The sequence below is a fragment of the Martes martes genome, assembly GCF_963455335.1.
Source record: "Martes martes genome assembly, chromosome: 3".
NCBI classification, from domain to species: Eukaryota; Metazoa; Chordata; class Mammalia; order Carnivora; family Mustelidae; genus Martes; species Martes martes.
Window position 1 is genome coordinate 130,158,368 of NC_137890.1, and position 24,374 is coordinate 130,182,741.

General features: G+C 40.8%; 1 protein-coding gene across 1 annotated transcript in view; it reads right to left on the reverse strand.

Annotated features, from left to right (window-relative positions):
* Positions 1 to 24,374, reverse strand: part of MYO3B (myosin IIIB) — a gene marked incomplete at both ends in the record, with an annotated part of 377,682 nt that overhangs the window by 178,116 nt on the left and 175,192 nt on the right. The window contains 4 exons of the mRNA XM_080799209.1: positions 19,303 to 19,432; positions 21,123 to 21,211; positions 22,320 to 22,473; positions 23,725 to 23,872. Coding sequence (XP_080655335.1) covers positions 19,303 to 19,432; positions 21,123 to 21,211; positions 22,320 to 22,473; positions 23,725 to 23,872 — 521 coding nt within the window. The remainder of the gene's footprint in view (positions 1 to 19,302; positions 19,433 to 21,122; positions 21,212 to 22,319; positions 22,474 to 23,724; positions 23,873 to 24,374) is intronic.

Consider the following 24,374-nt stretch of genomic DNA (forward strand, 5'->3'; position numbering starts at 1 on the left):
CCTTTGTGGCTATGCAGCTTTTAGATCAATACCAGGCAATGTGGTGTTAAGAGGGGTAGAATCTTTTAGAGGGGGAACTATAAGAATTGCATAATGTCGACCTGGTGCCAGAAAGAGATTATGTGACATCTGTGGCCAAGATATATGAGAAAGTTACCTGGGCTATGAATCAGAGAGCTAGTCAGGGCAATAAACAATATTGTTCAAAAAGCAACATCAGAGAAAATTATTTTTAAGTTATAGATCTGATAAAGGGCTGTTACCCAAAATATACTAAGAATTCTTAAAATTCATTAAGAAAGCAACCCAGTTGAAAAATGAACTAAAGATTTTTTTTTCTTTAAACTATATTATTATTATTATTATTTTTTTTTAGTGATCTCTATGCCCAAGGTAGGGCTTGAACTCACAACCCTGAGATCAAGTGTCACATACTCTTCTGACTAAGCCAGCCAGGCACCCCAAAATGGACCAAAGATCTTAAAAGAAACTTCACCAATAGAAGATATACAGATGACAAGTATACACAAAGATGCTCCACATCACATGTCAAAAGGGAAGTGCAAATTAGAGTAACAATGAGATAGCACTACACGCCTATGAGAATAGCCAAAATCAAGAACAACTGACAATATCAAAGGCTGGCAAGGACTTAGAGCAACAGGAATGATCATTCATTGCCAGTTGGAATACAAAATGGTATAGCCATCATCTTCTTCTTCTTCTTCTTCTTCTTCTTTTTTTTAAAGTAGGCTCCATGCTCAGTGTGGAGCTTGAACTCAAAACCCTGAAATCAAGACTTGAACTGAGACCAGGAGTTGGACACTCAACCATCTGAGCCACCCAGGTGCCCCAGTACAGCCATTTTTGGAAGAGAGTTTAGAAATTTCTTACAAAACTAAACATACTCTTAGCATGTGATCCAGCAGTCCCACTCCTCAATATTTACCCAAAAGGATTGAAAATTTATGTCCACACAAACTCCTGTTGCCAAAACTTGGAAGCAATCAAGATGTATTTCAGGAGGTGAACAGATAAATTAACTAAGGTACATCCAGACAATAGAGGATTACTCAGTATTAAAAGGAAATGGAATTATCAAATCATGAAAAGCCTTGGAAGAGCCTTAAATGCAAATTACAAAGTGAAATAAGCCAATCTGAAAAGGCTACATATTGTATGATTCCAACTATATGACATTCTGGAAAAGGCAAAACTATGGAGACAATAAAAAGATCAGGAGATGGGGGAAGGATGAATAGGCAGAGCACAGAGGACTTTTATGGCAGTGAAAATAGTCTGTATGATACCATGATGATGGATACATGTTATTATACATTTGTCTAAACCCAAAGAATGTACAACACCAAGTGTGAACCCTAATGTAAACTATGGACGTTGAGTAATAATGATGTGTCAATATAAGTTCACCCACTGTAACAAAGGTATGGCTCTTGTGGAAGATACTGATAATGAAGGCGGCTATGCATGTGTGGGCAGGGGTTATATGGGAAATCTCTGTTCCTTCCCCTCAATATTACTGTGAACTAAAACTGCTCTTAAAAAGTAAAGGTTTTTTTTGTTTGCTTTTTGTTAAAAAAAAAAAAAAAAGCCAACATCAGGCTGGCCAACAAGCAAATAAGTAAGAGTAGCAATGGTGGATACAAATTAGAGTAAAAAAGATCAAATCATGTTGGGCTTCCATTCAACTCTGAAATTCTACCTACAGTTGTAAAATCTTAAAAGAATCCTGAGGTAGGGGAAATAAGAAAGAACAAGATGAAAAAGACACAATTAAATTCTGCACAATGTATTATTGTTTCTTGGCAGTCTGGTAGGCAACAGAAGGAGGAGGGGGTGGTGATGATAGCATGGCTTAGATAAATGGAGGAAGCATAAATGATATTTACCGAGACCTGGGTATATAATTTGTCAATGCTCTCTTCACAGCTGATCACCCTCAGCAACAGCAATGGTTCTGATTCTGTGATCTCTTTAGTTCCTCCTCCTTCACTTTGCTATTATGGCTACAGTGACCTTATTCAGATCCCCAGTTTTTATACCACTCTTCTTAGCACATGCCAGAGGGGACAGAAGTTTAGGTTCTTCTCCCTTCCCACAATGTATTAAGATTAAGGAATTCGATGTGCTTATCTTTAACATCTTCATAATATACAGTCTCCTAGTTTAAAAAAAAATCCTACTTCTTCTATTTATTTATTTTTTTAAAGATTTTATTTACTTATTTGAGAGAGACACAGTGAGAGAGAGCATGAGAGGGGAGAAAGTCAGAGGGAGAAGCAGACTCTCCAAGGAGCAGGGAGCCTGATGTGGGACTCAATCCCAGGACTCTGGGATCATGACCTGAGCTGAAGGCAGTCGCTTAACCAACTGAGCCACCCAGGCACCCCGATCCTGCTTCTTTTCCATTCGACATTAGGAAATACTCGCCATTTTGAAGAACTGGGTACTAACACGAATGCAACCATCACTTACATAAATCTTTTTTCCATTGAGTCTCTGCAAGCATCCGAGGTTAACTTTCAATCTGTAGTTACCCAAGTCTGTTTTTCACATTTACCAGTTATTTTGCTTTACTCCAAAGAATGACTATTCCATATCATCCAGCTCCTTTTTTAAAGGACCTAGTCTGAACATCCAGGTGCACATCTTTGAGAAAAACTACAGAATCCAGAAGATAAGGAAAGGCATACAGGGAAAGGCCACATTCTGCAGGCAACAAAACTTACAACACACCTAAGTGGACAGCATTACTCATATCTAAGCTACACTGTCATGTGTCTTCTGAACATGCACACACCCACATTTCTCTCTTATATGTATGATTTTTATTTTGTTGTTGTTACCAACTCATAAAATGACAGTGCCCAGAAAGTTCTACTGAACTGCATATGCATCATGGTGTTGAAAGATAAAATTAATCTATTTTTATTTCTTAAGTACAGGCCTAGCCTTTTTGAGACCCTGGCCTTATGATATAGCATAAAAAATAACACTTTTATTTCAGAAACTTTGTAAATTCAAGTTTTATCCTACATACTAGAGATGCCATAATTACTGACTGTTTCTAAAAGAACAGAACCTATTAAGAATAAAGGTCAGCAAAAAAGATTCTTTCTCTGATGAAGTAACCCTACAAGCATCACAATCTGTGCTAATTATAGAGGCTGCAGCTAGTCAGTGTGCTTGTGTCTGAGTCCTTTCAAGTCAAAATAAATATTCTACCTTACGTGGGTATTTTTGTTTAGGAATGATTCCTTATAGAGATCATAAGCCCTTGGAAGCCAGACACCAAGTATTTCTATTCTCAATGAAGGTTTAAATGTTTCTAGAGAATGTCTCATCAAAAAGTATTCCTTTTGCACCTGCTAAAATTTGCAAAGTGTCCTACACATAGTAGATGCTAAGGAAAAATTGTTTAGATGATTTCTACCCTTGCCTTCTAGAGATGGATCCTATCTACTATCTCCCGTCAAACTGCAGTATCACCAATTCTTCCTTCACTCATCCAAGAATGCCATGGCTCATTATCCTAAGGAGATAAGCAATTAACTGTGAACCATTTTGCAGAGTTATGTAGCACCACAGATGAGTAATGAATCTGAATGAAACAGATTTATGGTTTAAATGTTTCTAGAGAATGTCTCATCAAAGCTAAAAGTGCTCCTTGATGTTACACTGAAAGCTACCCATTAATCTAATTAACACTGTGTCTCTCATTGGAGTCTAAGCTCCATGAGGGAGGACACTAGGTGTATTTTATTTACCACTCTATACCTAGTGGTCTATTTAGCAGAGAGTAAGCATTCAAATGCATGTGAATTAATGAGTGAATAAATTGTGCATTAAATTTTTATTTAACATTACATCTAACACTCTCTAAGAGCAGCCCCTAGAGTTCATCTCACTTTCCTCCAAATATCCTGACCTTTTTGCGGTCTTTGTCCATGCTATGCGCCTTTCATATTTCAGACCCTTTGCTCAAGTTATTTGAGGTCTGTATGGCAGAGGTGAAGTGAAGACTTTGAGTTCTGGGGTCAAACCACCTGGGGTTTGTCTCAGTTCTGCCCCTTACTGGTTAGGCATGCTTGAATGGGTTACTTACTTTCTTTGTATCTGGGTTTTATCATCCAGAGGGCTGGACAAATGTTTATTGAGCTTTGGGAACAAAGTGTTCCTATTAAATTTATAGTTAACAGAGTTTCAGTGGTGAGTATAGATGCAGATGTTGCTGGTATAGGGGATTTGATTGGAGCCACATGGAACCCCTAGAAGTCCTAGTGGGCAAGGAGTTTTAGTTAAAGCCATATAACTTGACTCAGTGACAATCTCTTCAGCATACCTTTTGAGATTTACAAAAATGTTAATTAGGGATTCTGGTTAATCACAGTTTTATAAAATATCCAATTTCTACAGCCCAGAGCCTCATTAAATGTTGGGTTGTTTGACTAGAAAAGAAAGCAAACAAACTGAGGATTTAAGAGTTAAGATTAAGGGTTTATTTTCTTCTGTTTATTTTCTTAAGCTATTATTTTTAAAACACAGAAATCACAAACTCTCAACAGAAAGAAAGAAAGATAGAAAGAAAGACCACAGTACTATGTAATAACATCCATCTTTTTAAAAAAATGCATCAGAGATAAGGAAATAAATGTAGAAATCCACTTATCTGGCCCTGTATTTGTAACTTAGCCACAGATTAGAAAAGAGTTAACAATTCTTAAATACTAACATTCCCTGAATGTTTACAGGATAGTAGCTACTGTGCTAAGTGTATGAAATGAACTATTTAATGTGACAATTCTGTGAGCTATACCCCCAATCTATAAGGAAAGGAAACTGAGGCAGAGAGTATTCAAGTTTCTTGCCTGAGGTTGGATATCAGCAGTGCAGAGCACTGAGCAGGAACACTTAAGAAAGCCCATCATCTGGGATGGCCTAATTTAAGATTTTGCAGTAGTTACAGGGTTTTTGATCATATCCAAGGCAGACCACTGAGTAATTGATGGGACTGCTGCCTGACCAAACTGACTGAACCCAATTGATTTTAGATGATGTCTGGATTTTTTTTTGTCATTTACACACCAAACCAGGTCAACCACCCAGTGATCCCAATGATTACTAAGCAATCACCTTTGCTGTGGCTAAGCCAAACCTAATCATCTGGGAAACAGCTGATTCAGTTTTTGTGTAACCTGAACTACCCTTGTGAAACACAAAGAATGGAGCGACTTTGCTAAGTACAAACCTTAATAAAATCTTAGCAGTCCTCTCTCCCACTTCCAACTCCCAAGTTCAGTTCAGTGACATTTTATTTGGTTTACTGATGTCTCACACGTGCAAACCAGTAAAGTTCACAATTGTTACTCCATACAGCTGTGGTTTACAGTTTTTCTTCGCACACAAGCTGGCACCACAGCCAAATGATTAACTTTTATATGCTTCTAACATATGGACCAGACTGTCAGAAGCTAGCCTTGTATTCTAAAGAGAAAAATGCAGTTTCTATTAATATGACCCAAATTCCTGGGGAAAAAGTGTTAAATTGTGATCCATCTCTAAGTAGAGAGATTATAATTATAATTATAATGGCTTTGTTTCTAACTCATTTGATTCGAAGTGCCTGGAGTTATCTTTTAGTAAGAGAAGGGAGGAGGAGGGTTAAAATGACCTGAAAGCCCCATTATAAAGAGATTTTATAGTGGGATAAATTAATAAACTGTAAATGGCCTTGAGACTTTTTCTCCAATATGAGCTATGAAATAAAACCAAAGAACCTTTCATCTTAAATATGAACATATTTCTTTTCTATGAATGAGAAGGATGCTGGCTGAGAGAAGCAGAACCTACTTTTCTTGCATTTTTGACCCTTTGAAAAAAATCACAGCTGCCACATTTGTTATACTTGACAGGATCATTAAAGAAATAAAACAGAAAGTCTCTAAATTGAACTGCCACTTTAAACTAAAATGTACATTCACTGTCACATTTAGGAGCTATGAAAGAACTATTAAAATGTGTTGAGGAAAGACAGTAGATCTGATTCACAATAGATACTAACGTTCCCAATATTAGAGCCATTATCGCAACTCATTATTGAGCTCAGTTTTTCCTTCTTAAGAACATAGCATCAACAGGGTCCCTAGAGCCAAGAAAGCACAAGAAACTTTTGGGAATGGAGTTAAAACCCACAAAACAAGGTTGCCCTGGAAAAGGAAGTCAGGGAGAAAATGTTCTGATCAGCATTGCCTCAGCAGGTCCCACTTGACTCCTGACCCTCAAGATGCTTTCCACAAAAAGCGGTTTTGGAAGCCCTGTGCATGAGAGACATCTCTTGGCATTTCTGCAATAAAGATATGTATTGGATATTCACAGTCAGTATTTCCCATACTTTCTGACCACGGAAATCTCTTATTCACCTCACACCTCTTTATATCCCACAAACCCAGTACTTCATGAAACACATTTTGGGAAACACTGCTCTCACTACTGATAATATGGAAATATTTCTATCTTTGCCAACAGAGTCAAGAGAAATTTTTAAAAGCATGTGCTAGAACTTGGCAAATCCAGAAGACCAATTTCTCTCATACTCAGGAAAATAGTCTTAATGTCCAATCTGGACACAATAAAATATTGTTTTATGAAGAGACAAGACTTCATTTTCCTTGGGAGGACCGGCAAGAAGGGCTCTCTGTCATCTCTGCACTTCTCTTTGAAAGCAGGAACGAGGAGGCACTTCTGTGGCCAGGACAGCGATCCTTTAGAGCAACAGCTACTCAATATGGCAGCTCCAGAGCACGTGGAATGTGGCCAGTCCAAAGTAAGATGTGCCATAAGCATAAAATACATACCAGATGTCAAAAACTTAGTACAACAAAAAAAGTAAAACTTATCACATTAGTAAGATTTATACTGATTATATGTTGAATGATATTATTTTGGATACACTGATACATTATTAAAATTAATTCACCTCCACCTGTGCTCTAGACTGAATGTTTATGTCCCTTTCCATTTATATGTTGAATCCTAACCCCCACTGTGATGAGAGAGCCATGCACCCCCAGCCCCCAATGAGACCAAGTTTCTGAGCAGGGAGGTGGGGCCTCTGAGAGGTGATCAGGAGCTTCATGAAGGCAGGAATGGATCAGTACCCTTCCAAGAGAGGCCCCAGAGAGCTCCCTTGACCCTTCTACCATATGAGGACACAGGAGAAAGGCTCTGTGCATCAGGAAATAGGCTCTCATCAGACACTAAACATGCTGACACCTTGAGACTGGATTTTCCAGCCACCAGAACTCTTAAAGTTAGAAAGTTTCCTGTTGTTTATAAATCACCCAGTTGGGTATTTTGGTATGGCAGCCTGAACAGACTAAGACAAGCTGCTTCTTTTCACATTTTAAAATGTGATAATAGAACATTTTACATTACACTGGACAGCATGGTTCTACAGACCAACACACACAAGAGGGCCCAGTGAGAGCTTTCAAACTCCAGACTGAAGGTCTGGGCTAGAGATTATTAGAGGTTTGTCTGTTTGACCTTAAGGTTCCATCTAATCAGGTGACGTTCTTCACACAAACCCCTCAATGTGCAGATGGGAAGGTGGTTCAGAGAATTAAATCTGAGGGGTAAAAAGGAGCAATCTCTATCTCAGTCTCCCGATTTACAGTCCAGGGCTCCTCACTCTACCATGGCTAATGGGGTAGAAGAAACAGAAGGTGGACTTTTAAAAAAGAAAGAAACACTTAAGCTGCTTATATTTAAACACAAAGAAAACAGCTCCTGGAGAATGCAAACTCAAAACCTAAAAGCATCCAGGGATAGGAGAAAAAAGGGTAGAACTACAAGAGATGCTTTCTGCCCACCACCACGGCCCTACACATGCATTTTTGTCTTCAGCAAGGCCTTTGGCTGAAAACCACTGACAAAGGGGGAGGTGAGGAGGTGTGAAGTTTCTCCCGGGGCTGTCTAACTGTTGCCAGGATGCTCTGCCTCCTCCTCCAGCCCGTCAAAGGGTAGAGGAGGATGCTGCCCTCCTGGAACCTCACAGAAGCAACAGATTGCAGCAGTAAGGTAAGGGAGTTTGGTGACATTTCTGAGCAAGTACATGGATCTCACACTCTCTAGCACAGTCTGTCCTTTAATCCTGTGTGTGCTGTTTGCTTCTGTTTGCTTCTGGAACAGCCCCTTCCATCCCCCTCCAGACGAAGGGGGCTAGCAATCCACTGCAGATGCCAGATGTAACTGCAATTTCACCTGCACTTCCCTGGTACCTGAGTCCAAACAGGGCTCCACACCTGTTCCAGATTCAGATTAGGCAATTCTAAGTGGAGTTCTTCTCTGAATTTCACAACTTGTGAACACAGATGTCTGATGATGGGCTTCCAACTGATGCCATAAATAACAGGATGGTCCAATATTTCAGACGGGCTTCTAGGGCTTTCAGGACCACCAGGAAATTCTGGTCCTAAATTGCACTGCCTAGCCTGAACAGACAGACTCCACTGAGCACCTCCTATGGGCCAGGGCCTTCGCTGGGAGTTGGAAAGAGGAGCTGACTAAACAGACAATATCCTATCCTTGTGGAATTTACATTCTAGTGGTGCAAGGAATTGGACACAACCCAAAACTTCCTGGAGGAGGTAAGGCTAGGGCTGAGTTCTGGAGATTTAAAAAAAGGATTCAGAGGCAGGAGAGGGGGAAGGATGGAAGGTGTGATGGTGTGATGATGAGCATTATGGGTGGGGGACAGATGCAATTCCAGAAAGCAGAACACAGGTGGGCAACAGCGTGGAGCTGTGAAGTACTGTGAACCATCCCAACTACATGGTCTCTATATACATAAAACAGAAGATACGCTCTCTGTTCTCATGGGGCCAGCTGTCTTCTCAGGTAGACAAGATGGTTACAGAACTGCAGAGCTGGGTAGACCAAGCACTGAACTGCAATTCTGATGACAGATGGTTGGGAGATGAAGAGCCCATGTAATTAACATTTGCTGTTTCTGTTATTCATGAGTGACTTGCCCTATTCCTGAGACAAAAATCTGACTCTGACCCGCTCTAGGCTGGTGCTGGGAGGAATCCACAGTGAGTGATGGAAACTGCCAGCCTCCTAAGGTCACATGTACGGGAAGCTTTGTGGTTCTCTGCTGTGCCTGGGGCATGAAATCAGCATATGGAGGCATCTCAGTTCACTGGGGATAAACAAGAAACATATCTGCCTTTTCCTGTTATTTCCCTCACCCACGCTGACCTGCCTTTTTGTGAGGATGGCAGTTCCCTTAACCATATTTGTGCCCCAGTTCATAGATTTTCAGATGTTTTCTGTTATTAGAGATTACTTTTGGTTTTAAAGATTCATTCTTATTTGTTTATAACTTTTGCTAACATACCAATTCAAAGCTCTTTTTCCCATCCTCCCTTTCCCTCCAGACTGGACTGATGGCCTTCATGGCTTAGGGAATGTTCTCTCTTCTCCAGACTAGATACTCCAGTCAGCGGAAGGGTGAAAGGAAAAGGAGAGAACAGAGCTCTCCTTCCCTGACTGGGTGAGGCTACAAACACTCTCTGGCACGTCACAGCTGTCCTTTGGGGAAAGGTGGTGGCCCCCACGTGTCCCACAGGGAAAGAGCTCATATCAAACAGCTCCCTCAGCTCCTAGTGATCTGTTATGTGTTGCATCGTATCCCCTCACCCAAATTCATATGTTCAAGACCTAACCCCAGTCCCTCGGAGTGTGACTGCATTTGGAGATAGGACCTCTAAAAAGGTGATTAAGGTCAAATGGGTGAGCCCTAATCCAATCTGACTGGTGTCCTGGTAAGAAGAGGAGATTGGGACACATCATATACACACAGACCAAAGGTGACCATGTGAGGGTACTGAAAAGGCACCCATCTGCAAGCCAAGGAGAGAGGCATCAGAAGAAATCAAACCTGCCTACACTTTAATCTTGGAATTCGAGACTCCAGAACTCTGAGACAATGAATTTCTCTTGTTTAAGGTCACTTTTTATTTGTGGTGCCTTGTTATGGCAGCCCTTGTAAATTAATACAGAGCCTTAAACTGGGAGTCAAGATTTGGATTTTAGCTTTAGTTTCTACCTTGCAGGAGTTACCAAGTTATTTAACACACATTTATTGGGGACTGACTATGCACTGCTCTGGGCCCTGGGTATACCATGGTTTAAAAAAAAAGGTTGATAAGGTCTCTGTTCTCAAAGAGTTTACAGTGTGGCATAGGGGATGGGGGAAGGAGGTGATATATAGACAGAGAGGATAATGTTAGATCCCAATGGAGATAGTTAAAGGGGTAACATAACAGACTGAGTAGGAAGTGTGGGGGTCACTCTCCATTGGATGGACAGAGAAAGCCTCCCTTTGGAAGTGATATCTGAGCAGGATCCTAGATCACAGGATGGAGGCAGAGCTGTAAAGATCTGGAGAAAGAATGTTCCAGGCAGACTGAGCAGCTGCCTGCAGAGTGAGGAAAAGGCTTGGAATATCTGAGGAATAGAAGGAAGTCAGAAAGTGAGGGGTAAAGTTCAAGAGATGGGAACAGAAAGAAGGGCAGGGACAAGTCATGTATGAGTTTATAGAAAAGGAAAAGAGTCTGTATTTTTTTTTAATATTTTATTTATTTGACAGAGAGAAATCACAACTAGGCAGAGAGGCAAGCAGAGAGAGAGGAGGAAGCAGGCTCCCCACGGAGCAGAGAGCCCGATGCGGGGCTCGATCTCAGGACCCCGAGATCACGACCCGAGCCGAAGGCAGAGGCTCTAACCCACTGAGCCACCCAGGCGCCCCTGTATTTTTTTTTTTTTTTAAGATACGTTTGTTTATTTTAGAGAGAGAGTGAATGAGCAGGAGGAGGGGCAGAGGGAGGGAGAGAGGGGAAGCAAACTCTCTGCTAAGTGGGGAGCCCCACAGGGGGTTCAATCTCAGGACCCTGCGATCACAACCTGAGCTGAAACCAAGAGCTGGACACTTAACCGACTGAGCCACCCAGGTGCCCCAGGGGTTTGGATTTTATACTGGGTGTGATGAGGGTCACTGAAAGCTTTAAACAGGAGAGTGAGATGCTCAGAGTTATATTTTTGAAAAGATAGTTTAGCTGTTAGGCTGTAAAAGGCAAGAGTAGAAATAGAATTTAGTTCAGAGGTTCAGGTAGGAGAAGCTGTCGATGCATCACCCTGCTCTCTGCCTTCATCTTCCCATGGCACTCTACCTGTGTGCGTCTCTACATCCAAATGTTTCTTTTCTGTAATGGCAGCGAATGTATTGGATTAGTACCCACCTTGATGACCGCATTTTACCATGATTACTTCTGTAAAGACCTCATTTCTAAATAAAGTCGCATTCTGAAGTATTGGGGCTTGGACTTGGTGGTGGTGGTGGAGGACACAATTTAACATACAACAAGGAGTCAAAAAGACAGAAAACACTATGTTGAGAATGATCACATTAAGAGGGATAAACAGGGGCGCCTGGGGGCCTCAGTTGTTAAGAATCTGCCTTCAGCTCAGGTCATTATCCCAGAGTCCTGGGATCGAGCCCTGCATCAGGCTCCCTGCTCAGCAGGAAGCCTGTTTCTCCTTCTCCCACTCCCCCTGCTTGTGTTCCTTCTCTCACTGTGTGTGTGTCTCTCTCTCTGTCAAATAAATAAAATCTTAAAAAAAAAAGAGGGGTAAATAGATGATGCAGAAGAGAAGAGGAATAACTGCATGATCAAAGTCCTTACGCTAATGAAAGGGGAAGGAATAGAGAGGCCAAGTGGAGAGCTGGCCTATAATAAGGGCAGGCATAGTCCAGTCATTTGGAAGGAAGACAGAAATAGGAAGAGATGCAGGTGGTTGGGTAGATTTAGTTCATCCATCATTTATTCAGTAAACATAAACTGAATGTCTATTATATGTCAGGTAGAATACAGTGATGGACAAACCAGACAAAAATCCCTGCCATCTTGGAACTTACATTATGGTGGAGGAAGGCAGACAATAAACAAGATAAGTAAGTGTATATTATATATAAAGTAGTGGTAAGTGTTAAGGAGAAAAACAAAACAGGAAATAGGAATATAAAATTTTGAGTAGGTTAAAATTTTAGCAAGAAGAGCAGATTGCGATTAAAAGACCTAAAGAAAATGAAGGCGCTAGCTATGGGTATGTTTTGGAGGAAAATATTTCAGATAGAGGGAATAACAAGGCAAGTACACCTACATAAAACCTATAGCTAACATCATACTTAACAGTGAAAGACTCAATGCTTTTCCCCCAAGATCAGGGACAAAGCAAGGATGTCTCTCCTCTTACCACTTCTATTCAACGTTATACTGTCCTAGCCAGTGAAATAAGGCAAGAAAAAGAAATAAAAAGCCTAAGAATGAAAAGAAAAAGAAATGTTCTCACTTATAGACAACATGACTGTCTATGTAGAAAACCACTAGAAATCTAAAAAAGTAAAAACAAAACTACTGAGTTTAGCAAGGGGAAATAAGGTCAATCCACAAAAATCAACGGTATTTCTGTATACTAACTGGACAACTAAAAACAAACAAACAAAAAATGTATACTAGCTCCAAAAGTTGAAATACTTAGGTATAAATCTAACAAAACAGGTACAGGATCTGTATGTGAAACAAAATACAGACGACTCTTGGACAACACAGGAGTTGAAGTGCCAAATTCCTACATGATCAAAAATCCACAAATAACTTTTGACTCCCCCAAAACTTACCTACTAATAGCCCATTGTTGACTGGAAGACTTACTGAATAACATAAATAGTTGATTAACACATATTTCATATGCTATATATATTATATACTATATTCTTAACAGTCAAGTAAGCTAAAAATGAGAAAATGTTACTAAGAAAATCATAAGAAAAATATGTTTACAGTACTGTACTATATTTACCAAAAAATCTGCGTATAAGTGGATCCACGCAGTTCAACCTATGTTGTTCAAGGGCCAACTGTACTGATTAAATAAGATCCAAACAAGAAGACATACTGTGCTTATGGAATGAAAGACTCAACATAATGAAGATGTCAATTCTTCCCAGATTGGTCTATAGGGTTCATGCAATTCCAGCCAAAATCATAGCATGATTTTGTATAGATATACAAAATATATACTTTTAAATACAAAAATATACTTTTAAAATTTACATGGAAAGGCAAAGGAACTGAAATAGCCAAAACAATTTTGAAAGAGAAGAATAAAGTTGGAGGGATCTCACTACCTGTTTTAAGACTTACTATAAAGCTACAATAGTAAAGACAGTGTGGTACTGATGAAGAATTAAATACAAATATCAATGAAACAGGCCCATACAAATATAACCATTGATTTCCGACAAAAGCTAAAGCAATTCAGTGAAGAAAACACAGTCATTTCAACAGTTTTAGAGCATCTGAACATACTTATAGGAAAGAAAAATGAACTTCAACCTCATACCTCATCAAATATTAACTCAAAATGGATTCTAGATCTAAATGTAGAATGTAGAAGTATTTATTGAGCATCTACTGACACACTCTACACAGACAAGTAGGGCACACCCTGTTCTCCCTGGTCAGTCTTTAACACCCCTGCACAAGTTTTCCTTTCTCATCCTGAAACTCTTCTCTCCAAGAGCATGCTCTGACCACCCAGTGTATCAGATTGGCATCAGAAGCCTATCCTTGGCTCAGTAGACTGCCATCATTTATCCATCTTGCTTCCTTCTCTCTACCCTGAGTCCTTCCCTCATGGCCTATTCACTTAATTATCTCACTGCCTACCTCTCCTTTCCAGTGCTGTAGACCCTGGCTTACGATGCCTCATTACTCCCAGACTGCTCAATTTTCTCTCCTCTCCATTAAAACAAACAAACAAAGAAAAAACAAAAAACAAAAAACTCTTCAAGGGCACCTGGGTGGCTCAGTTGGTTAAGCGTCTGCCTTTGGCTCAGGTCACAATCCCAGGGTCCTAGGATCGAGCCCCACGTGGGGCTCCCTGCTCAGCTGGGAGCCTGCCTCTCTCTCTCTCTCTTTCTCCTTCTGCCCCTCCCCACCATGTTCTCCCTCTCTCTCCTGCTCTCAAATAAAATCTTTTAAAAAAACTGAAAAATTTAAAAAAAAAAAAACTCTTCCAAGAAGTCTTTATAATTGAAAGAAATTTTATCCCGTACTGACATGCATTTCCATGACTTTTCCTTCTATTTTTACTTAAATAGACACAATGCTTATATTGTCTCCATTTATTGATTTACATGCCTATTCAGAATTTACATTATTTTGTGCATACTTTATACATTTAGGACACACACTATCTGTCGATGACTATTCGAATTGGGATTTTCTTTTATTCCTTCTAGAAAGCAATGATGCACAACACCATATCTAGACAGAACCTAAATATATAATTATCTACTGACTGAAATACTCTCAAATTAAATAGAAAGAAGCAGACCTCTGTGTGAGGAGGAACTCACCACTCAGGGCTTCCTGACAGGGTCAGCTCATTAGATCTGCTGTTTCAGGAGGAGGCAAACACTGTCCATGTCTGTGACCCTGGAACCTTGTCATTTAGAGTCAGCTCATCCTGCTAGATCATTTTCTGAATTGCCAGCAGGGAGGAGAAGCCATAAGTGGAAAATGAAAACTTCCAGAGATAGTTACCAAAAGGCATCCTCTTCAGAGCTGAATGCTGAATTTGGGGAGTGACAGAATCAGGAACAAGCAACATCAAGTATTTCAGCAGTGATGGTGTTAGTCCTTTACAGATATAACATGGGGGCTCACCTTGCCCCCTCATCCAAATAAAAAGAGGAACCAATGGGGGCGCCTGGGTGGCTCAGTGGATTAAGCCTCTGCCTTCGGCTCAGGTCATGATCCCAGTGTCCTGGGATCGAGCCCCACATCGGGCTCTCTGCTCAGCAAGGAGCCTGCTTCCTCCCTTCTCTCTCTGCCTGCCTCTATGCCTACTTGTGATCTGTTTGTCAAATAAATAAATAAAATCTTTAAAAAAAAATCTTAAAAAAAAAAAGAGGAACCAATGGGAGTCAAGATAAAGAGAACTTACTGCTGATTTCACTTCAAATCAAATTCCAAGGGAACTACCTGGGAAAGCCTGGACAGGAGAAAACAGAGCCAAATTCAGTTCTAAATTCTAAAGCAAAACCAGACTTGAAGGCTCAGAGAATATTCCCAGAGGGAATATTCCCTCTGGGAATATTCTCTCTCTCTCTCTCTTTTTTTTTTTTTTCTAGTTTCTTCCAACTTTCGAACTCCTTTAAAACCCCAAACCCCTACTTGGAAGTCAGAATTCAAAATTCAAAGACAGAAATGGATTTTTCAAGTTCCTTTTGAAACCTCCTCTTTTCTTTCTTTCCTTGAGCCTTTTGAACTTTTCTCTCATTTATTAGTAGCAAGAGGAACGTCCCCCAAACAAGAAAATATGTGATGAAACCTTGTTACAACATCTTTCCTTTTAATGTTTTTCTACCTAGATCGTGCAGTTTGAAAAGTCCCAGCTGAAGGTTAGAAAGCAATGTTGCTGCCACATCAAATTTTCACCCACGAAATCTTCAGAGAACTTCCTATCAATAGGAAGGATTACAAAGAAAATTTCACCACGTCTGAAGTGGCCCATCTAGAGGCAAGAGAGACTTTCGTTAATTCTGAATCCATACTGCCTGCAGCTGCCTCCGTGTGCCTGGTGGCCAGTGAGTTCCCTGGAACGGCAGTGTGTCTGTCAGGCACAGGCATCTCTCTCATTACACACAGCTGCATGCCAGGGGAAGGGGCTGCTGCTAAGGTGGCTACAGAAATTTGGGAGGAGCCCTATTTCCTGGTGACCCTGTGCCTCCTGACTTCATATCTCACATTTTGTTTGTTCTTTATAAAAAGGTTTTTTCTTGAGGTATAATTGACAACGGAATCTATATTTTTTTGATGTTCATGTTTATTTATTTTTTTACTAACATACAATGCATTATTTGTTTCAGGGGTACAGGTCTGTTTTTAACCTTTTTAGGATTTGGGGATGTATAACATGAACAGGAAGGTGGATACAGGAAACAGGAAATGGTCAACTGGATTACTCTCTCTGCTTTTATATTATGGTTTCACACAAGACACACAGAGGTTAATCCTCTCAGCCTTGTTAAGAGATTAGACCAAGAGAACCAATAATTCTGTTTTATAAACACTAATGAAGGGATTGTTACCTGCCCAGCAGCCCAGAGACAGGAGTGTCAACCAAGAGTTCTTTGATGCCTGCTTCTGAAAACAAGGGCTGCAACAGTCTAGCTACCAGGAAACCTCAACTTAACAGAATGGGAAATCTTAGACAATGGAAGTTTTTCTTTGCATTTTAAGATCTCCTCTCTATCTCCTGGAAAATAAAAGTGCTATTGTGAAACAGAATGCGTGTACAGAAAAGTGTGCAGAACAAATGTACAGCATAACAGATATTATAAAGCAAAGGTAGATGTGACCGCCATGAGGACCAGGAGCCAGAGCACGGCCAACATCTCATCTCTCAAAGCTAAGGAGTCCAACGATGGACCTCTTTTCAAAGTCTAGGGCTAACATCCTCCTGAGCATCCCAACTTTGATTTTTTTCCGTTCCCCTCTGCAGTTCATCTCCTAAAGAAGTTTGAAAAGTAACTACCCATGTCAACGCTCATTGAACTAGTGACCCATTTAATTTTAATAAAACAAATATTTAAAGGTTTGAAGCAGGGTAAAAATCAAAATAAAAACAACCCAGGAATATGGTTTCTCATGCATTGAAAATATTGGCATATTCAGGTTGTGAGGGACTTTGCTTCCAGCAAGAATGCTGAGATGAACAACCCACATCTGTTTTCATAAGAGACACGTGCTGAAACAAGTACTTGCAATATCAGTAAAAACAGCACGAATTATTTCTGTCCAGGAAGGTTTTCACACCTTCAAAGGCTGTAATATACTAAAACCAAAAAATATAGAATATGGATGTTTTAAAACTTAGAATCTTAATATTCTGTCCTTCAACACTGGATACACAATCTCCTTAGAACTGATTTTGGAGGCAAATATCATCATAAGGACACAAATTCTAGACAGAAAGTCAAGGAAAGGAAAGTCACTGTTGCTTTAGGGCAAAGCCATTTTATCTTTATCTCCTCCTTGCTGCCTAAATGGTGTCTTATTATTAGAAGCTGTTCTATAAATGTTGATTGAAGGGATTTTTATATGAATAATTTCAGAAAAAGAAAAAAGAATTATGCTTATTAGTTTTGATGGGTTTTTGTGGCTTCTAAATTGTACTCAAAATGTGGAGAAAATAAAGCTTAAGATTTCAAAAGGAAATTATTATACACAATGCATGACTCAGGAATACAAGGTCCTAATAAGCTTATTAGGAAAACATGTTTGTTTCCCGTCTTCTTTTTTACTTTTGTTTCCTTCAGGAGATATGGAATGCAGTTTGAAGGCAAGATTCACAAAGTTACAAGATAGGAGGAAAGCTCTTTCAGGGGGAAAAAAAAAAAAAAAAAAAAGCAGAGGCTATCTCTTTGTTTCTGTTCGTCTCCCCCATTTAGGCGATCAAGGGCAAACACAAGGCTTGCCGGCAGAGCCTGACTTCTTGCATCACGCCACCTAGTGGCCCAGGCTGCGAAATTGTTTTTATTTTGCCAACGGCTGAAAAACTGGAAATTCCAGAGTTGTGAACAGATTTGACAGATCGTTACTCATATTTATGAGAGAGTATAAATGCCAACTGACAAGTCATTTGGATAGATTTCACTTCAAAGTGTACGTATTAGGGGTATTAGTGATGGCTGTATCTTTGCCCCTGCACCTAAGTTTCCTGATAAGACCTAAGTGTCTGGTGAGGGAGCCCTGCTCACATCTGGCCACTCTGAAACAAGTATTTGTAATTTCAGCAAAAACTTAAGAAACCACTTCTGTCCAATAAAATTCTCCCACCTTCAAAGGCTGTAATACATTAAAACCAAAAGTAAGCGTTTTACAATTTAGAAGCTTGATTACCACCCTGACCTCTAACGTAGGATGCACCATCTCTTTAGAACCAAGGTTTGAGGGTAAAGGTCTTCATAAGGAGATAAAGAATCAAATCCTGGCTCTGCTCAAGGGAGGTCTGGAAAGAAAGGCAGAGGCAGCTTTCTCATGGGCACCCTACTATTTTTGTTTAAAGGAGCATGTTTGAAGAAAGTTAAGAACTGGTTTCAACTTTCTTTCCAAGTAAAGATGACGCAAAGGTTGTGGACTGCGGCTTTTTTCTTAGCCAAGCTTTTCATTCCTCTGCTTGTTGCTGAAAATCAGACCTGGCAGCCACTCCCGTTTAACATACAAAGGCCCCAAACTAGACATGGTGCCAATGATTTCAAGAGGGACATGGGAAGAAAGAAAAGGAAATAATGAACAATGACTAAGAGGCTTCTCCTCCTACTTTCATAAAAGCATACCCACAGCTGTTTCCAGACAGACCCTCAGAACATAACGCCCTTGAGAGGAAAGCTGTGAGAAGGCCTAGTGGGCTGCCCAGCCAAAGGCAGCAGATCCCAGGTAAATCAAAGGAACTTGACTGAATGGGAATTTATCTGGCAAAACAGCAAAGACAGGGAAGTTCTGTTCTTTGGCCCTCGTTTCCTGCTTCCCATTATAAGAACTGAATGAGAGGCTAAACAGAAGCCATTAAGCAGAAGGTGGCTGTGAGTGGCCAGGCATACAGGCCAGTGATGGACCTACTCTAGGTTGGTTAAGAGAGTGGGGGGGTGGGGTCACTCACTGGGGAGTGAGTTGGGCCAGGTGACCTCTGAGAGCCCACAACTGGATGACCTTTGGATTCCTCACATTCCCTTCACTTAGCATCATACATGAACAGAAATAAGCTTCCCCAAAATTCTAGGTCAACTGAGACCACCCTAGAGTGCTTAGCATGAATGAATGATAACATGTGGTTTTATAAATGGAAGAATGAAAAGAGGCAAGCAGAGAAAATGAGAAGTCTAAGAGCTAATGTTAAAAAAAGTGTGTGTGTGTGTGTGTGTGCGCGCGCGCGTATACAGAGCACATATACACTGATGCTGTGCAATTACACTGCAAAAGAAATAATCACTTTCCTTTTCTTGAAGTTAGTTAGATGGACCTTTACCCCTGCTTAAAGTTCCAAATGGTAGTAGTGCAGCCTTGGCCGAATTTCAACACGGACAGGGAAACACTAGCAGTGCCTGCGGAAGCGTCAGGCCCAGGGAGGTCAGGGGGCTCCATGTACCTGTTTTGGTCAAAGGAATCGAGAAGAGTTGCTGCAGAAGCTGGTTTTCTGACGTTCTCAGGACCACAACCACATCAGCAGGGAGTGTGTCTCTGTTTTTCTCCAGAACCCCAGAAGCATCATATAATACCTGCAACAGATACGGCAAACAGCAAACTAGCCAGTGTCGTTCACTGTCGGCGACACCGGCAAGCTGTCTGAGGTCAGTCACTCATTGACCCGTGTAGAGACTTTATCTTGACTTTATCATGACACAGCCATGCTTCTAAATCCAGACCATGAGATAAGGAGGAAAAAACTGTAATTTCTGACAAGCCAATTTATCTTAACTTCTCATTCAGGTGTGCTTTGAAGAAAAGAGGCATAACAAAGATATATCATGTGAGAATAACTATGAAAACAGATTGGGCACTATGTGCATAAAGCACCTATCTCCATTTTACTGGTGGGCAGAGACTCAGCGAGAAACTGAATGACAGACTGTGGTCACACATCTCACAAGTGGCAGGCAGGCTTCCAAACCCAGGCAGTTTGGACTCCCTGCTCGTAATCACCAGACTGTCATAGCTCCCCGAGGTACTCACTGCACGTGAGTGACTGCTCAGGGATGCGGAGCCATTTTCAGCTCTTACAACAGAAGGGATCCAGGTCACAGAAATTTTAAAGAACACTCCAGAGAAATAATGAATTCAGGAAAGGACACTAATCCCAGAAAGAAAACAATCCTTCCCCCCTCCGCCCCTTAAAATCAAGAAAGAAGAGAGAGAAGGGGAAGAGGGGTGAATAGGATATTGGAGTAAAAGGACACAGAGACAGATAGGCAGGTGCGAGGAAGAGGACAGGAATGGGGGCAGGGCTCAGGATAGATTTGGGTATTCCAGACATGGAGGACATTAATATATGGTCAGACATCAGTGCTACGGTGAATGGGTTGCAATTTCTAACAAAGATCCAAAATATACACTATGCACTATGTGGAAAGAAAAACAATTCTCTTTACTTATATTAGAATTGCCTTTCAGCCAACCTCCAGTCAGATAAAATTAATTTCAATACCATGATATGAATATAAAAAATAATTTCACTAATCTTACTATTGAATCAACAATATAATCCAAAATGTCTTTTGTTGAACTGCTACCCTTTTTTTGGACCCAGGTCCTCAGCACACCCCACCAGAACAAATTAGCCATAATTCCAATGACTCCTCTAAGAGTAACTCGAGCAATGAGTTGTTGGCTGCAGGACAAGAGAATTTCCTAAATTAGTCACTTTATGCTTCCTCTGCTTCAGAAACTTGAAATGAGACTAAGGCATAAATAATGAAAGGTGGAAATTTTGGTTAGTGTTAAAAAAGCTTAACATCTGGATGATGAAGGGAATTTTCTTCCTTTCTGTCTAGACATTTTTGGTGCCCTGTAGACACAGAAAGTGCTAAAAACCGAGCCCCACTGTGATATTAACCCTCCTCTTTTCCCTGCACATTTCCCAGTGACTTCAGAATGTACACATTCAGGGCTAAGCACTGTGAACGCGACACCGTGTTTTCCCTCTGGAGAGCTGTCACTTCTAGGCCAAAGCTCAGGTGAGAAGCAGAAGGCAGCACCGCAGCCAGCCCAGCAAGAAATGGCTTTTGGCTAGGGGCAACTTTTTGAAAGCAGAACCACGGAGAAAGTTTGGGGATTATGATTAGGCGTTCTTAAAGAACTGAAAGGAGAAGGAAGTTGGCAAGTAATTTTGTGAGCAGCTAGACAGGTTAATAGGGGCACTTACCCCGTGTCCAGTTCAGGTTTACTGACACAGACACACACTGGCCTCACCTTCCCAGCGTAGTGCAGAATGACAAAGCACAGCTCCACTCCCTTAGGCCTCCAGAAGTATTGGCTTCGTAGATTATCTTCAAATTTATCTGTGTGGATTGTCATGTTTACAAGTTACAATGAGAACTGTCAGCTCCTTCAAACAAAGAGGTGCTCCTTGAGCCAGGAGTGACCCAGAATAAGGGATATTCAGGGCAACCTGAGGTTATCACTCTATGTACAACGATGGAGAAAAATGACACAGGCTTACAGTCAAGTCTTTGCTTAGTTGTTTCATGTTGTCTTCAGTGTCAGGCTACGCCCTAAGACCTCTTGTTCTAAGAACTCCTAGCATGGACACTGATGACACCAGAACTCTGGTCAATTAGCTTTAGAACCATGAAGATATCCCATGGAAGGCAAGCAAACCAAGTTGTGGCAACTTCTGATGACTTTATAGGTAAAAGAAAACCATCAAGTGTGACCATTTCAACGCCTAAAAGGGAATCTCTCCCACCAATAAATTTTCTATCTGGGGAAAAGGCTTGGAGCTTTCTGTTCCTCCCTTGATAAATTTTTGCTATTGTTGTAACTCAGGGTCTACTCTGCTTGAGGAACTGTGCTAAGTACTAAAGGGATGCAAAGATTCGTGTTTTGTTACCCAAAATATCTCACAATCTCAGTGTGGGATGAGATTGTGTAGAACACTGATGATTAGAGGAACAGGGATAAAATGTAGAGGGCCTTTTTTAATGTCAGGAGGAAGTGTCTTATTGGCATCCTACAGACAACAGTAATTTAATGAAAAGGAGGTTTTAGAAAGACTAAATTAGCTGGGATGTTTAGGGTAGAGTGGATAAGTATGAACCTAGAGGCCAAAAGACCAGAAGAGTCTTCTATTCAAACCTGGACTAGACATGGATGGGTCCAAACAATGACAGAAGGGTATGAAAAGAACAAGAAGCAAGTATTGATTATAGGAAATAAGGGAGAAGAAGGAATAAAAATGAAATTGGCAGCAACAGGAAAGTGAGGAGGGCTTGGTGATGGGTTTGCCTTAAGACAAAAATCTATGAGGACATTTGCTGAAGATACCAATTCATTAAAAACAGGCTCTATAGTTGCACAACCTAGTGGGAGGGCCAGAATACCAAGTCAAAATACCAATGAACCAAGTTCTCTCCTGAGTGTATTATGCCTTTTCCAAGAGACACTTACCAACCAGGGTCTGATCAGTTGCTTGGGGAAATCGACTTTCCTCATCCAAAAGCGCAAGCAGTCCCAGGGGTTTCTGGAGGAACATGTCCAGGAGTGGGCGATTGTCCTCATACACCACGGGTGTAACATCAATGCCTTCATTCTGATATTCCACCTGGAGGAACATAGATTGTGAGTCTCTCCAGCCTGAAACTGGCCTACGTAGCACCAGGCTGCTTTGGCATGCACTTCCGTGTTTGGCAATGCTGACTGTATGTGGGAAATAGGCTATCTTAGGACTGTAGTAAAAGGCTCTTCTGCATATCCCACTGTTGAAGCTTTGGGTGTAAGTCTGGCCTACATGCAGCCTGTGGCAGACAGCTGAAGCAGCAAAAGAAGGGACAGTGCTGTCTCCCAAACACCAACTCAGTTAGTCATGATTTAGAAACTGACGTGGAATAGAAAGGGCAACTGAAAAAAAATTATTTTGCTGATAAATATGGCTTAGACCAGGAAGAAAGCAGACTTTTATTTTCTATAAAGCATTCTACAATGGAATCATCTCAAACTGAAAAACTAGAAAACTCCAGTTTTCCCAGGGAACAAATGCAAGGAGCTGAGTGAAAGAAGGTTGAGTTTTGTGCAGGGTAGGAGGGGAGAGGAGGGTGATACAGCTCTATCCAGTTCCACTGATAAAACCAATACTGATATTTTTACTCCATGTCTTTGTGTTTATGTAATCACAGTACAGTGTGTGTGTGTCTTTTCTCCTAAAGCAAAGGGTTCAGTCAGAATATTTCATTGTTGAACTACTTCATACAGGACAATGTTTTGGGTTGGGGTAGAAACTGGGGTGGAGGGGAAGGCCTCCTAGCCTTTGGGCACATGAGCTTCACACTCTGTTTTATTTACCATTAACCTCATAAGGGAAAGACTTACATTTGGAGAAAACCAAGAACATAGCTTACTCCTCCCTGGAGCCATGCCCCATCCCAAGTTACTGTGGGATCTGGTGTGCAGGAGATGGGGGGTGGAGAAGGCCTGTTTGGGAGTTAGGAAACACAAGAATCTGTGCCCTGAATTCAAGTCCATCCTGTGTAATTCTGCACACAATCATAGATGCTTTTAGTCAAATAAAGTAGAAGAGAATGTAGCATTTTGGACAGTGTGCATGAAATAGTTTGGAAGCAACATTTAAATAACTGGCTTGTCACCAGCTCCACTCAAGAGAGGAAAGGTAACTTTCCACAGAAATCAAGACTTTTTCTCTGGCAAATTTCAGCTATTTATTTTGACAGACTGTCTCACCAGTGTTTTTTCCTTAGAATCTTTTACCTGTCAGCCTAACAGGGTTTCTGCTTCAAATTGTGGGCAGCCTGGAGACACCTTCCCCATCAGGTTTAATTACTTCAGAATTCACTGTTACCTGCTCAAGAGCAAAAACGTGCTGGTTGAAATAGTACTGGATTTGCTCATTGGCGATGTTTATGCAGAGCTGTTCAAATGAATTTCTCTGAAAGTTCTCGAAGCCAAAAATATCCAAGATCCCCACATTCATACCATCATCTGCACTACTGCATGAGAGAGAAGAAAAAAGCCTTTTAGGGGAGGAAACATTCATCTCAAGATGATGAAAATGTATGGACCCACGTGTTTACCAACATACACAACCACCTGTGGAAAGCAGCATTCAGCTGCCTCTAAGGGAAGAAACAGTTTGTGTCTTACACCAGTCCTTCCTACAGTCTTTCAACGGTATTTCCAACTTTTTTTTTTTTTTTTTTAAACAGTAGAGTCCTTTAAAATCTCACTCAGAAGTTCCATATAGAGATTAGAGAGGAACCACTCGGTCTGAAGGGGCTAGAACTGCTGCCCATTCATTCTTCGACCTTCCCACCCATTGGGCTTAATTGGAAGAATACTCTAGAATTTGATGTTGTTAATTCTTCCACAACATAGAAACCACTAATGCTTAGGAAAGAAAAGGTAGTAGTAGCAGCAGCAATAATATTATAAGATACGGAGCTCTAAAACTTTTCATGAAACAACACTATGAGGAGGATATTATTACCCTCA